The 15511-nt window shown below is 41.2% G+C and overlaps 1 protein-coding gene across 2 annotated transcripts; it reads left to right on the top strand.

The window, feature by feature from the left end:
• The first annotated feature begins 2596 nt into the window (after positions 1-2596).
• lrrc8da (leucine rich repeat containing 8 VRAC subunit Da) lies at positions 2597-12355 on the top strand. 2 transcript variants are annotated; one of them, XM_061839787.1, is made up of 3 exons: positions 2597-2840; positions 4783-4834; positions 6223-12354. In XM_061839787.1, exons 2-3 carry the CDS (start codon positions 4825-4827, stop codon positions 8685-8687), a joined length of 2475 nt encoding a protein of 824 aa, XP_061695771.1. In that variant the 5' UTR covers positions 2597-2840; positions 4783-4824; the 3' UTR covers positions 8688-12354. The 2 variants fall into 2 exon arrangements, with proteins under 2 accessions (XP_061695771.1, XP_061695772.1); XM_061839788.1 differs by lacking the exon at positions 4783-4834 and having other exon boundaries at positions 6223-12355.
• Positions 12356-15511: the final 3156 nt, after the last annotated feature.

Genomic DNA, 15511 nt, shown 5'->3' with positions numbered 1-15511 from the left:
AGGTCTCGGGTTAGATTTCGGCCCCGCCTGTGTGGAGTTTGCGTGTTTTCCCCATGCCTGCGTGTGTTTTCTCCGGGCACTCTGGTTTTCTCCCACACCCCAAAAACATGAAACATTAATTAGACACTCTAAATTGCCCCGAGGTGTGATTGTGAGTGCCACTGCTTGTCTCGATTGGCTGGCAACCAGTTCTGGGTGTAACCCGCCTTCTGCCAGTCTACAGCTGGGATAGGCTCCAGCATTCCCGGCGACCCTCGTGAGGATAAGCGGCTCAGAAAATGGATGGATGGGTGCCAAAGTAATGGCTGTATACAGTAAATGGATGTCAGAAGGGACTCTGACTGGAATGACTCATATCTTGAAAATGTTGGATACCTCATATCTCAAGGTTCCAGTGTATCCCTGTCATCATGTCATTATCCATGCCGCTTATCCTCACAAGGGTTGCGTGAAAGCTGGAGCCTATCCCAGCTAGCTTCGGGCGAAATGCAGACTACACCCTGAACTGGTCGCCAGCCCGCACCAAAGGCAGGTGTATGTAGCGCTACACCTTCACTGACTCCCTCCCTGTTATCATCCTCATCCATAATAACAACACGTACTATATATTACTTCTTTAGAAGAATGCACCGACAGTAATAGAAGTCTTAGATAAATGTTATGCATTTATTAAAAAAGAAATTCTACATTCTTTTGTATGTCAAGAAATCCAACAATTTAGTTCCATTTGTCATCATGCAGGACTTCCATATTTTATTCTGTAACACAGATTTACGGCATAACACACACCTTCCCCCCCCCCCCCTCAAAGTACGAGTACGAGTACTGTGAGAACAGAGTGTCGGCAAGCAGCATCCAGCAGCCCAAGACCGGTTGAAACCTGTATGGGTAGCAACTAAGGAGCCACGTACATCCTCTGGCGGCCGCAACGTCTGGAAATCAGGCATGAATTTCGGGTCCTACTGACTGTTGAGTATATCTGTGTGCAACAGTACTTCAACTAAAATACAGTTATTGATACACAGTGAAAAGAGTCAAACTAGCGTTGTAATCAGGTCCAAGAGAATAATCGTTATGGATGAAAAATACTGTAAATCTAAAATAGTAACTTCGGTAACAAAATGCAGATTAATTTATCATTTCAACTTTGATTTTGTAAATGGTAGATGAGATTGCTGACTTTTGTGGATAGAGTAATTTTAGGAAAAGACATACTGTAGAATAATTACGGATGCAGCTGAAAAGAATCAAGAAAGAACATTCTAAAATCACATCATAAAAATTATAATAAAATCATCATTTGGTTTCACTTATTTCCCCATTTTTTTTTAAATGAAAAGCACGGCTAAATTCACAACAGGTGTGAGAGCCAAGAACCTTTCCAAGGATCCAAGGATGTATCATTCTATGCCTTTCTCTGACTCCTCTAGTCTCTCTTTTGAAACCATCTGACTGTAAGGTCAAAAGGCACTTTCTGTTTGAGCGTCACATTGGCAAAGTACTGTTGAGCATTTGTTGCTTGCCTCTTGGTCTCATCTAAGAATGGGAACAGAATGGTGAGGCCTGATTAAATATCAAGTTCCTGATTTCCACGTTTTTCGAGATTGAATCTGTTGATCTGCCTTTTTTCCCCCCTCGCAGGCATGTTTTCTTCATCCTGTGCGAAGATGCCTTAAATCAGTGTTGCTTACTCAGGACCGCCAAAGTCTCTGTATAGCGGTGTCTATGTCTTACATTGCCCCCGTGGCCAAGATGTCTATACCAGAAGCATTTTTTCAGCAAAGTGCGAGAAAAACTATTAATTTTGCTGCTTTCAATTCATTATGTTTCTATAAATTACAAAATTAATGAGCGCTATTTTTCCTCATTAAATAAACATTGTTTTGGGCAGAGGCTAGAACGGATTAATGGCATTTCCATACATTTCAATGGGGAAAGATAATTTGAGACACAAGTGTTATGAATAACCAGCATTGGCACGGAACAAATCATAGTTGTATCTCAATGCACCGTTGACAACACTGCTTTTTTCCCCGAAATAAGGACGTTTGTAATTGGCCGTACACTATTGTTTTATAATGTGGTGTCGTGAGATATTTCTAATGTATCATACGTGCCTCTCTCGGAAACACTGGACTTTCCAATCTGACATCCTTTTCGCCGTTGTGCCGTGAACGCAGCATGGAATATACACGTTCATATTTTGATAGGCCAGCGCAGTACTGTCTGGCATGAGCGCGTGCCTGCGTAGCTGCCATGTTGGAACGGACAATGTCCCATTAATGGCAATACATAGACGTTGAAATTAAGTCGTAAATCGTGTGCTATGAATACTTTTTTTTTCGTAAATACAAATATTTTTGCCTGTGAAAGGTCATTCCCATCGTTGTGAAGTACGGGCGCGCATCCCCGTTGGTTTTTGTTTTTTATCCTTAGACACACAAGACAGGCTGATGAGGTTTTACCTTGGATGTACGCACGCATCTCAAATGGGGCGTGTCGAATCTACCTTTTCATATCTGCGGAAAGAAGGCGGGGGCAGAAAGTACCCTTCCTCTTTGTCCAATCAGAAACGAGCAAAGCACACCAGCGGCTCCATGTTAGATCTGCTCTTTAGTCCCCCCTTCGCCGAGGGAAGGGTCTCGCTTCTCTTGTCGCGCGTGTTGTCGGCGAACAAAAGACTTGCAAGCAAGAGTTTCTGCTCAGCGGAAGGCACACCTTTGAAGGATGTAGCCGGAACCCTCAACCAACATATGCCGTGTTGTAAACCTCGCGATCGGGGAAATGTGCAACGCGGGCTGAGGAAGAAATAACCGGGGTCCGTTAACGCCACACTGACAGTAAGTGATGATACAATAGAAATCATTGCTCCGTGTTGGTTATTGAGTATCGTGTTTGTCCCCTTGAAACATTACATTACATTACATAGCATATTGGCATATCTTAAAAATCAAGTCTGGAAACCAATGCAAGAACAACAGCACAAAAAAAAAAAATGCTGCAAATGAATGCCGTTTTTTTCCACCTGATTCCCCTCCACAAATCAAGAAGCGCTGTTAAACAAATACTGTATCGAGCTCGTAATGGTGACGATATACAAACATCCACCTTGCATCTCCGTCCCGTATTGGACCAGACAAAGAATTACGTGTGCGCGTGTCCACTTATTTATTGATCGTGTTGTGTGACGTCACATTTTTGCGTGCCTGAGTACCACATTGTAACGTTTTTCCACCGTTACCACTAAACTAACCAATGGGGGTATGTCACATTGTTTCTATGTCTCGTTCACAATTTTAATAACTTTATACCCTTTACCCACTTGTTGGTCTTACAAACATTGTAATAGCATCGCATAAGCATCCATTTTATTTGGAAAATTAAATTATTGTTCGCTATTGATAAATATTGGACGATTATTGTCTTTTAGTGATTTTGGTGAACGTTAACATTGTAGAAACAGGTACATGATGTAGTGGCCTTTGAGTGTTTTCGTTTAAATTGTTGCTAGATTACTCGTCTTTCAATCCGCATCCCCCCTAGCAAATGTTCTTTTGCATTAATCCATTAATTTGCTTGTTTTCAGTAAGTCTGTAGAAATCACAATACATCATTCATAAAGAGAATAAATTGGTCAAATCTAGTTCAATCACTGTAACTAGTGTAGCATTAGACTGTATGTGCCTTTAAGGGGTGTGACCGAGGATTGGCCTCTGGTGCTGGAGTGGGTTGGTACCAGTCTGCATGTCACTGTCCAGGCTTGAGTTGATTTAAAGAGTGTCCCAAATTTTTCCAAGTTACAAGCTGTCCCTTGGTTTATTTATTTATTCATTTGTTTTAAGAAAAAAAAAAGTGCTGCGCCCCGAAATTTGAGATACGAGCAAACTTCAAATACGCTGCTGCCCGAGTGAGTAAAAATATGCAACGCAGTTAAGGTACAGGAATGCCCTCGCATTTGGACAAGGCGTGACACAGCTACAAGATTTATTGAACGTGACCCAACAGTTGAAACAAATCCAGTTGAAACAAGAAATTTACATTGGCTTGAAAACTCACCGTTTGACGTGACCAATGACCAATGTGAGCAATCCATCTATCCATTTTCTTTCGCTTATCCGAAGTTGAGTCAAGAGGACAGTAACTTTGGCAGGGAAACCCCAGACTTCCTCTCCCCAGCTACTTCATCTCTTCCGGGACTGACTAAGCTGTTCCCGTGAAGCCTTTTTATTTTAAAGTTGTGATGGTGGCTAACAAGTTTTCCCTTTTTCCTACAAACATAACCACGCCCATGATGGGCAAACAGTTCAATTTTAGTTTTGTCAAACCCCAGGATTGCTGATTTCACGTCTGTGAGAAAAACAAACATGGCTTTTTATATAATATAAGCAAATGTTTGGTTGAAACTGGACAAAATGTGAACACGTGCAAAGAGCTGCTGTTGGCCACAACTCACGGCCAGACGATCACACGCACAGATTAACCAGATAAACCCAAGTACCAACTCCTACCGCCACTCACATGGCCATGCCCCTTATGAGGCCAAATCCAACACATGGATACCACACTACATACAGTAGTTACACTTTTTAAAACAAGTTTTCTCCTATACTATTTTTGATTGTTTTATACCACTTAAACTCGTAAGTCAATGTGTCACTCTATTGATTCAACTGTTACAGTATTAAAGAGAGTGTGAATAGGTTACACTTTCCCACCTTGTAAATTTTTAAGTGCCTGTGGATTCAACCCCCCTGATAGGTTTAACTTTCTGACCTGCTTTAGGCTTGATATAAAGAGAGGCATGCTGAACCGGAAGGATTATTCATGTTTGACCGTAAGTAACAAATAACAAAGCAATTCACAAGGCAATTACTGTATATTATGCATTTTCATAGGGGATTGCTCACACAACTTCACGTAGAATATCTCTGGTTTCCAACCTTTCTGGAGCCAAGGCACATAGTTTGCAATTGAAAAATCTCACGGGACACCAACAAACAAAAATGTCACAAAAAGTGGATAAATTAATTGCTGCATGTACGTACTGCTATCTAATGGAAGACCATTAATTTGTTCTGACTGTCACTGCCTCATTGACATAAGCAAATAAACAAGGATACATTATTTTTTGTAAATATATATTTTTTGAGCAATTAAGTACACAAGTATATACAGTAAATGAACAGGTCATTTAAATAATCATTCCTCCATCTTGTGATCGGATCAGTGATCGGTTATCGTTTTTTTAATCTCGGTGATCGGCCCCCAAAAATCCTGATTGTGTAAAGCCTACATTTGCCTTAGAAACATTTCTTTTAGCTTGATGCCAGAAAAGATAGCAACATGCCACAGACAGGCTAACAAATAGAATTAACGTTGTGTTATTAGCACTGATTTGAGAGGCCCCATAGGTTAGTGGTTAGAGCGTTGGTTCGGTAAACCAGGGATCGTTAGTTGGTATCCCACTGGGGCCTCCACTCCCCGAAAGGGGTTGCATCAGGAAGGGCATCCGGCGTAAAAACTGTGCCAAACAAATATGAGCATTTCGCTGTGGCAACCCCTAACAGGACAAGCCAAAAGAAACTGCCTATCACTGATTTGATCACAAATGGTTGCGCGACACAAGTAGACTGAAAAAGGCCTTTGAATTTACTTAATTCAAATGTACATACATTGCACGTGATTAAAATGTTTAACATATATTGTTATTGTCAAGGAAGAAATTGGAAAATTGATGTCAGTTCACCAAATTCTAAACATGTACGACTGACGTACAAGTCAAATTAATTACTAGTACTTTTTCTCGATGGAGACACTAGTCATGGACACATATTCATTAGGTTTCTGGTCTGAATGGGGGTGAGGTGTGTCAAATTTGGGATAAATGCTCTCATACGAGTCACTGAAAGTTTAATATGTCTCACGGCAAAGAAATCTCTTTTTTGTAAAACTATATTTAAAGATTGCCATGATTATAAGAAGTTTAACATGTTCCATTGTTTGTTGTCAAAATAAAGGCTGTTCTTCAAATGGGACATTTTGGACCATCTTTGACTTATACAGGAATGCTAATTATATTTAAATAAACGAGAAAGCAAGGATTAGATTTTTTTTTTTTCAGGAGTAAACTTTGACCACTAAATCATACAATGTAATATTTTCTTAAATAATCACTTCTATCACTCGTACGTGATTCACTGATTATCCTTCGTTTTGTTGCAGTAATGTTCACAGTCACCGAGTTTGCCTCCTTGAATGACGTCCATCCAACGTACCGCATCTTAAAGCCATGGTGGGATGTCTTCATGGACTACCTGAGCCTGGTCATGCTGATGTTGGCCCTGTTCGCCATGACCATGCAGATCACAAAGGACCAGGTAGCTTGCCTTCCTTTCATGGAGGAATCGGAGGAGAACTCTGGAAATTACTCCTACCCCGCACATACTGCGCAGGAGGTAGCAACTGCAACGGCGAGGGGTGGAGAGAATTGCATTAATCAGCATCAAGCACCGGGAATCAAGACCAATTTGGACTTTCAGCAGTATGTGTTTATCAACCAAATGTGTTATCACCTTGTCTTGCCCTGGTATTCCAAATTCTTCCCCTACCTCATCCTGATCAACACTGTTATCCTGATGGTAAGCAGCAATTTCTGGTTCAAGTTTCCCAAGACCAGCTCTAAAATAGAACACTTTGTTTCGATTCTATGCCGCTGTTTTGAGTCTCCTTGGACTACTAAAGCGGTGTCTGAAACGGCCTGCGAAGACTCTGAGGAGAACAAGCAGAGGTTGAGCGGCACCTCTTTTGCACTTAAGAAGGCGTCTTTAGAGAGAAAGGAGGAAGGTTCCAGTTCCACCTTGACCTCCCCTATGCTCGACGGTGTGGTCTCTGCAGATATGCCCATTGCCGAAGCCCCGACGGCCAGTATGCCCATATTGGATAAAAAGGACGGGGAGCAGGCCAAAGCCCTGTTTGAGAAAGTGCGGAAGTTCCGAGCTCACGTGGAGGACAATGATTTCATCTACAGGTTTTACGCCGCTCAGACCATTTTCAAAACGGCCACATTTATTTCAATGCTCTCCTACACCTCAAGCTTTTTGGTTAAAATTAATTTTATACACATCTGTGAGACCGATGTCAAAGCGTTGGTAGGGTATGGGAAGTTCTTTTGTACGCATAACATGGCTTTCTTATTGGACAAGGTGCTTATTTGCTACATAGCTCTGATGATAATGTATGGGATGGTGTGTCTTTACTCCCTCTTTTGGGTGTTTCGAGGACCTTTGAAGGAGTACTCTTTTGAGAAAGTCAGAGAAGAGAGCAGCTTTAGTGACATTCCAGATGTTAAAAATGACTTTGCATTCCTCTTACACATGGTTGACCAATACGACCAACTATATTCCAAGCGCTTTGGGGTATTCCTGTCTGAGGTGAGCGAGAACAAGCTGCGGGAGATTAGCCTCAATCACGAGTGGAACTTCAAAAAAGCGAGGAAGTGTGTGACGCGTAATGCACAAGACCAGCAGGAGCTGCACCTTAAGAATCTCTTTGGTCTCCCAAACGTGGTCTTCGACCTCACCGACCTGGAGGTCCTCAAGCTCGAGAAAATTCCCGAGGTCAGATTTACTGCTAATGTCTCTCAGATGACCAGTCTGAGGGAGCTGCACCTCTACGAGTGTCCTGCCAAAGTGGAGCAAACGGGTTTTGCCTTTCTCCGCGACCATCTCCACAGCCTTCACATCAGTTTCACTGACGTTACTGAGATCCCGACGTGGGTTTTCTTGCTGAGGAATTTGCGAGAGCTTTTTATCATCGGGAATCTGAGCTCCGAAAATAACAGGATGGTCGGTTTGGAATCCATGAGAGACTTGCGGCATTTAAAGACATTACACCTGAAGAGCAACCTCCCAAAATTGCCCACCAACATCACAGACGTGTCCCACCACTTGGTGAGATTAGTGGTGCACAACGACGGCACAAAGCTATTTGGGCTGAATACTCTGAAAAAAATGACCAACCTCATTGTCCTGGAATTGCACAGTTGTGAGCTGGAAAAGATTCCTCATGCTATTTTTAGCTTGCTCAACCTGCAGGAGCTTGATCTGAAGTCCAACAACATCCGGACCATAGAGGAGATTGTCAGCCTCCAGCACCTTAAGAGGCTGACGTGTCTCAAATTGTGGCACAACCAAATCACAGCAATCCCCTCCTCCATTGTCCAAGGCAAGTCATTGGAGGCTCTGCACCTCTCACACAATAAACTGGTCTCCCTGCCCCCGGCATTATTCAGACTACCTAAACTTCAATACTTGGATGTGGCCCACAACTTAATCCAGGTGCTCCCACCGGATGTGGGTCTCCTGTTAGACCTGCTGCACCTAGACGTTACTTCCAATAAGCTGGAAACATTGCCCAAGAATCTGTTCAAGTGCACCAAGCTGAGGGTTCTGTGCTTGGGTCACAACGATCTTAGGGAGCTGTCGCAGGCTGTGGGCGATCTGGTTCAGCTCAATCATCTGGAGTTGAAGGGCAACAATTTGGAAAGGCTGCCTGCACAGCTTGGCAACTGCCGCCGGTTGCTCAAGAATGACTTCCTAGTGGAGGATCACCTCTACATGACGCTGCCTGTGGAAGTCAGGGAAAGTATTAGCCGAGACAGCACCATGGCCAGTACGAGTGTCTTATAGCAGGGGTTCTCAAACATTTTGGGTCCGGGGAGAAATCTTTCCAATGCCTTGATAATCCTTGCGCCAATTAAAAATATCCACGTTGAATATGGTGAACGCCCAATATATGATTCTGAAAATTTGGGACCAATTGAATCTTGGTACCAAAATGGTGGCATCGCAATTTATTTGTACGAGGCAAGACTACGGCCAAGCTTAATGAAGCTCTTTCCCATCACATTAACAGAGTCCCTTGTTCCAAGATGTTACAAGATGGCACCATAGCAATATTTTTCACATTAAACATTCCTTTGCAGGATAGGTTCCCCCAAAACATCTGCAATGCCGAACAATAAATATGGGAGGGCTTCACGTTATCCCTAAATGAGACTGGAAATAAAAAGTTGCCTTTTTTGGACAAAATCCAGTCCCCTACAAAAGTGTTAGAACAGCAAGGTCAATTCCTTTGTTTTGGTTCTATACTGAAGACATTTGGGTTTCAGATCAGAAGATTAAGATTAGACAAATGTTAAGAATTTCATCGTTTATTTTGTTAACACAGAGCACCACCTACTTTTAAAGGGCACAAAAGAATTGGAACAGACATGATTAACATCAGGAATAACACTTAATATAAGATGGCATAACCCTTATTTGCCATAACTGCATCAAGCCTGTTACCCATCCTTTGAACTGCTTTTTTTCAACTGTAATCTCTTTCAGTAGTTTCTCGTGTTTTCTCCCTTCAGTCTCCCCTTCAGGTGGTACAATTCATGCTCTATTGGGTTTAGGTCTGCTGATTGACTTGGCCAGTCCAAGACCTTCCACTTTTTCTCCCCAATGAAGTCCTTTGTGGTGTTGGTACTGTGTTTTAGGTCATTGTCTTTCTGCGTGATGAAACTTCTGACTAATTTGAATGTGTGTTATGTAAATTGCCAGACAAAATGGTTTTGTAGAATTCAGAATTCATTCTCTTGCTACCTTCATGAGTTACATCATTATTAAAGACATGTGAGCCCGTTCGAGAAGCAGCCATTTAAGTTCAAGCCACGACATTACGTCCACAGATGAGGTTTTGTGTTTTGGATCATAACCATATCCTTTCTTTCTCCATACTTTGGTCTGTCCAGCACTTTGTTAGAGGTTCGTTTTTGGTCTCATCAGGCCATGTCCAAAACTTCCGTGGCTCATCTCTACTTTTTTTGCAAAATCCAATATGGCCCTGCGATTCTTTTGGTGATAAGAGGTTTGCATCTTGTGGTATGTGGCCTGTTTTTTTTTCATCTCCCCAAGAATTCTTCCAACAGTGGATTGTGATACCTTCACCCCTGCCCTGTGGAGGTTGCCAATGATGTCACTGACTGCTGTCTTTGGGTGTCTCTTTACAGCTCTCACAATGTTTCTGTCATCAACTGCTGTTGATAGATACTCTTGGCTGACCCGTTAGTGGCCCGCTACGCCGTACAGCAGTAGTTTCTTGCTTTTTCAGGACATTCCAAATTTTTCCATTGCCTATGCCCATGTTTGTGCCATAGCTCTGATGAATTTTGCGTCTTCTCTCAGCTTCAAAATGGTTTACTCATCTCCTACAGACGGCTCTCTGGTCTTCATGTTTGCTTTGTAGCAAATGCAGTTTTCAATGAAACCCAAAGAAAAACAAGCACTATTTAATGTTTGAGTAATCAGACTTGGCTTCATACAAAAAGGTGCTCTGTCCTGAGTTGTTTTACACATCTAGTTGTAAAAACCATTAAATAAAAGTTGGGATTCTGAACTTTTGCCTTATATTCATTTTATGATCTGAAACTCAAAAGTCTTCAATATACAACAAAAATAAATAAATTGACCTTGTTGTTCCAATACTTGTGGAGGAGACTGCAGGTTTTAATGTTATGATAACAAATTCATATTTTTCAGCGAAACAAAAAGTAATTGTCTTTACAAGTGTAAAGGTGTATTTTTTTTGTGATTACAAGTTGAAGGGCTGTGTTCGGTGTGACTACGTATCCACCAGTGAACCCCCGTATATTCGCAGTTTGGCATTTACGAATTTACATATTCACAATTTGGTTTCCTGCTTAGGCTAAAACTATAAAATTATTCCTTCATTGCCATTGAGGCATCTTGATGCTAAACAACTCTTTTGAAATAAGTTGAGACGCTACACGTTGATTTAAGTCGTGCTTTGTCACTTGGCATTTATACAAGTGTTTTTTTTTTTTTTTTTTTTTTTTTTGTATTTCAATTAGGGAAGGTTGACCAGCTGACTTTGATGCAGTATGCTACGTTTTAAGTATGCAACAGTAATGACGTAACTAATGGCGCGCACTAGGAGTCTTCCAAAACTTTTTTCTTCATTTTACTAATGAGCGACATATTGTGTACTTTATAAAAATCCATAAAGATTGAATACAGAGTAGGGATAACAGTGATTTTGAGCAAAAACGGAAGAATACAGTTGAGATTTTACCAAAAAGGAAGGTATAATTTAACAAGTGATTTAAAAAAAATCCCCTTTTATTCTAGAAATGCTGCCTTAACGCTCTAAAAAAAATAGCACTATATTTTTTTGGAGGGGCGGGGGAGATTTTTCTTGGGCAAAAAAAATGCAATCGCTGTTATAATACATCTGCTTAAAGAAAACATTTTTTGTACAGATGTCAGATCATCTCACCAATCACATCAAAGTTTTTAATTGGCTCAAAAATCATACAGGCAGAAGTAATTTGTTTTGCATGTTTGTTTTCTTGGCACTCCCTATATTTAGGTATGCACTCAATAATAGAAAATAATTTATTACCACCTCACTAATACAAAATAATTTATTGCCAGACTGAGTTTGAGAACATTTGACTGATAGCACCAAACACCAAGGGCTGGACATTGAATGCAATTTCAGAACTTTAATGGGTTGTCTTAGTTGCTCAATGTTTGTTAAACAGAATGAATGTACCTGTCATTTAATTAAACTTTTTAAAAAAAATATTTCAAGCATTTCATAGTTTGTAACCATAACGTTAGCTTGAAAGCTTGTTTTTTATGTGTGTGTACCTGTATTTTAGTCTCTCAGGAACAATTAGAACCATAGATGAAAATGTATTAGGGGGGATATTTTTTTTTCTTCACCGAGGGCCAAAATAACCACTTTGTCTTGTTCATGAAAATGTTGTTACGCTCATTACTTGAAGAGTATATTCTTGTCCTTTTTTCATCTACATGGTTGAGAATATTAGTTGTGTCTGTTCATCAATGTCATAAAGAAAATAGCTATTCCAGAAATGAGTAAATCACTAGATATTAACTTTAATCACTATATTATTGATCTTGTTTGCAATTCACTTGCATAAATAAATCTGGATGTTCTCTGTTGCCATTTTAGTACCCTGTCAGGAACTTTCAATTTTTGTTCTTGTTCTAAAATGTAAATATTCCCGTGTCTTCAGCTTCAATGAATTATTCTACATTGACGACAAAGCTGTCTGGGTTCATCCCCCCATGTATTTTTGTAAACTATGTCAATGTATTCATCGTCAAGAGTTGCTGTATCACCTCAGTGTCCTATGCTCAAAGTTCCCATCTTTTATGACTCAATAAAACATTTGTAAGACATACATATGTACACAGGCCATACATTATATCATCGTCATAACGTGATAAAAATGAAAAGTTGAACGATAAATGTGTCGCAGGTCATTCTCTGAGAACTACAAATTGTGGTTGTGAAGAAACTAAATAGCGACAATTTCTGCTTTTAGGCACAAGTGACTTGACATACGAGTTTTTCCAGATATCATCCATTGTTCAGATGATTATTTTTTTTGATGAGCACCATATGAGGCAGTAAAGTCAACCCACTAAACAAAAGGCAGCAGTTTGGCCAATGAGTGATTCAGAAAAGGAGCTAAAAGTTCTTTGTCATTCCCAGCTGAAGCCTACTGTCACCCTAAAGACAAGATTCAACCCTTTTTTTTTTTGTTTGTTTTTTTTTTTTGTTTTTTTTTAGTTGAGCTACCAGCAGGTTCATGGAACAAATTCAACTCATTTCAAGGCACTAGTATGTGTCACTCCCTTGCCCGTAACTTGTCAATTAACTGACATCGGAGCTGCATTAACAAAACTCCCACGAAAGAAGTTTATTTTTTTACATAAGTCCTGATAATTTGTTGGCATGCAATTTTAAAGTCCTAATAGAATAAAAGTACACAAGAAAGATTCTTGTGTACTTTTATTTTATATATACATATATATGGCGGCACGGTGGATTAGCTGGTAAAGCATTGGGCTCACAGTTCTGAGGACAATCCCAGCCCCACCTGTGTGGAGTTCGCACGTTATTCTCGTGCCTGCGTGGGTTTTCTCTGGGTACTCTGGTTTCCTCCCACATCGCAAAAAGATGCAACATTAATTGGACACTCTAAATTGCCCCTAGTTGTGATTGTGAGTGCGGCTGTTTGTCTCGATGTGCCCTGCGATTGGCTGGCAACCAGTTCAGGGTGTACCCCGCCTCCTGCCCATTGACAGCTGGGATAGGCTCCTTGCGATCCTTGTGAGGATAAGCGGCAAAGAAATTTATATATATATATATATATACATACATAACACACGGGAATACTTGTCACTAAATTCAACCACTATGCAAAAGTATGCAAAACCCAGTCCCACACCCCAGGTAAAATAGTCCACTGGGAAATCCATTGATCCATCAATCCATTCTCTTAGCCGCTTATCCTCAGGAGGGTCGCAAGAGCACTGCACACTACCTGTCAACGGGCAGGAGGTAGGGTACGTCCTGGACTGGTTGCCAGACAATCTCAGGGCACATGGAGACAGACAACAGTCGCACTCACAATCACACCTAGGGGCAATTTAGAGTGTCCAATAATGTTGCATGTTTTTGGGATGTGCGAGGAAACAGGAGTGCCTGGAGAAAACCCACGCAGGCACGGGGAGGGCTGGGATTGAACTCGGGTTTTCAGAACTGGGAGGCCAACGGTTTCCAGCTGAGAAATGCTTTCCACAGAGAAATCCACACAGTTAAAAAACATGATGGGGAAGATGACCCGGAGCTGTTTGTGAACACTGTCACTCCAGAGAGGGAGGATGGGGAAAGTGCATATGCAACCATTGGTTTGGGGTCACAGAAGAGAAAATTAACTTTTAAATTAGATACCGGTGCACAAGTAAGCTTTGTACCAGTAAAAGACTTTAATGCAGTGACGCCTAACACACAATTGATGACTGCTGACCGCAAATTAACAGATTACGGCGGACGTGCGCTGGAAGTGAATGACTACTGTGAACTTACAAGCACATACAAAGCAAAGTCAACAACAGAGAGGTTCTATATAGTGAACTGCAAAGGTCTGCCAATCCTGGGCTTCAAAGCTTGCAAAGCCCTGGGCCTCATCAATGTGGTGTATGCGGTCAACTATGGAAAAGCAAAGAGCATCCAGTCAGACCACATCCTGGACGAATATTCAGATATTTTCAAAGGCATTGGCACAATCCCAGGCGAATGCAATTTTAGAATTGACCCTAATGTAGCACCAGTTGTTTGCCCACCACGAAGGGTACCATTTTCCCTTAAAGAGTGTCTAAAGACTGAATTAGACAACATGGAAAGAGACTGCATAATCTGCAAGGTGACAGAGCCGACCAACTGGGTTAGTGCCCTGGTTGTGTGTGAAAAGCCAAAGACACACAAACTTAGGGTGTGCCTAGACCCAAGACCATGAAACAAAAGCCATAATGAGGCCAGACTATCCCTTATCCACATTGGAGGATGCGAGATCCAAGTTAGCAGGGGCAAAGTGTTTCAGCACCTTGGATGCAAGATCCGGGTATTGGGCCATCAAGTTAAGCGAGGAGTCCTCAATGCTCAGGACGTTTAACACATTATATGGAAGGTACCGGTTCCTCAGGCTGACCTATGGTATCGTGTCTGCCCAAGATGAATTCCAGAGGAGGGTAGATGAGACGTATGAAGGCCTGAGAGGAGTTGCGTGGATTGTGGATGATATCGTCGTGTTTGGAAAAACAAAGCATGAGCACGGCACCAACCTCCGAGTCGTGCTTAAACCGGACCAGAGAGAGAGAGGCATACGCCTGAACCCAGATAAATGCCACATGTGTTTCTGAGGTGAGTTACTTTGGCCACAAGCTCACAGCCAAGGATCTGAAACCAGACCTGCTCAAGGTGAAAGCCATCAGAGACATGCCACCACCAAATAGTGCAGAGCTCACAACTATGCTTGGCATGGTTACTTACCTGGCAAGATTTGCACCTAATCTAGCTCACGTATGCACACCTCTCAGACAACTGCTGAGGCAGGAAAACCGAGTTCAAGTGGAACACGACCCATGAAAATGCATTCCAGAAGATGAAGGAGATCATCACAGCAGAGCCGGGGGCAGTGTTAGCCTACTTTGATCCAGGAAAAGAGGTAACTTTTCCTTTTAAGAGCTGTTAATTGATATGTGTGTATTTTTAATAAAATTAGTCACAAACAAAAGGATAGGAAATGAATCAGTCCAGCCTTTGCGAGTTATAATAATAGTTAACATATAGTATCATAAAAGTTATATCTGTACGCTTACTGACTGATGTTACTGTAGTACTGTCATTCAAAGTGAGCATGACATTATCATCAACTCAAAGCAACAACAAAATAAAGTGCTAAATCTTTTTTTTTTAACTTACTGTGATCGTCTATATATATATATATATATATATATATATATATATATTTTTTTTTTTTTTTTAATAAACCCAGTAAAATACAGTAGAATCTCCATTCGTAAACTGACGACCCCTGCGCCATGAATCCTAACCCTATACAGCAGTA

The sequence above is a fragment of the Syngnathoides biaculeatus genome, chromosome 13 (assembly GCF_019802595.1).
Source record: "Syngnathoides biaculeatus isolate LvHL_M chromosome 13, ASM1980259v1, whole genome shotgun sequence".
Taxonomy (NCBI): Eukaryota; Metazoa; Chordata; class Actinopteri; order Syngnathiformes; family Syngnathidae; genus Syngnathoides; species Syngnathoides biaculeatus.
The sequence above is the reverse complement of the archived record's forward strand: the minus strand, read 5'-3'. Positions and strand labels throughout refer to the sequence as shown.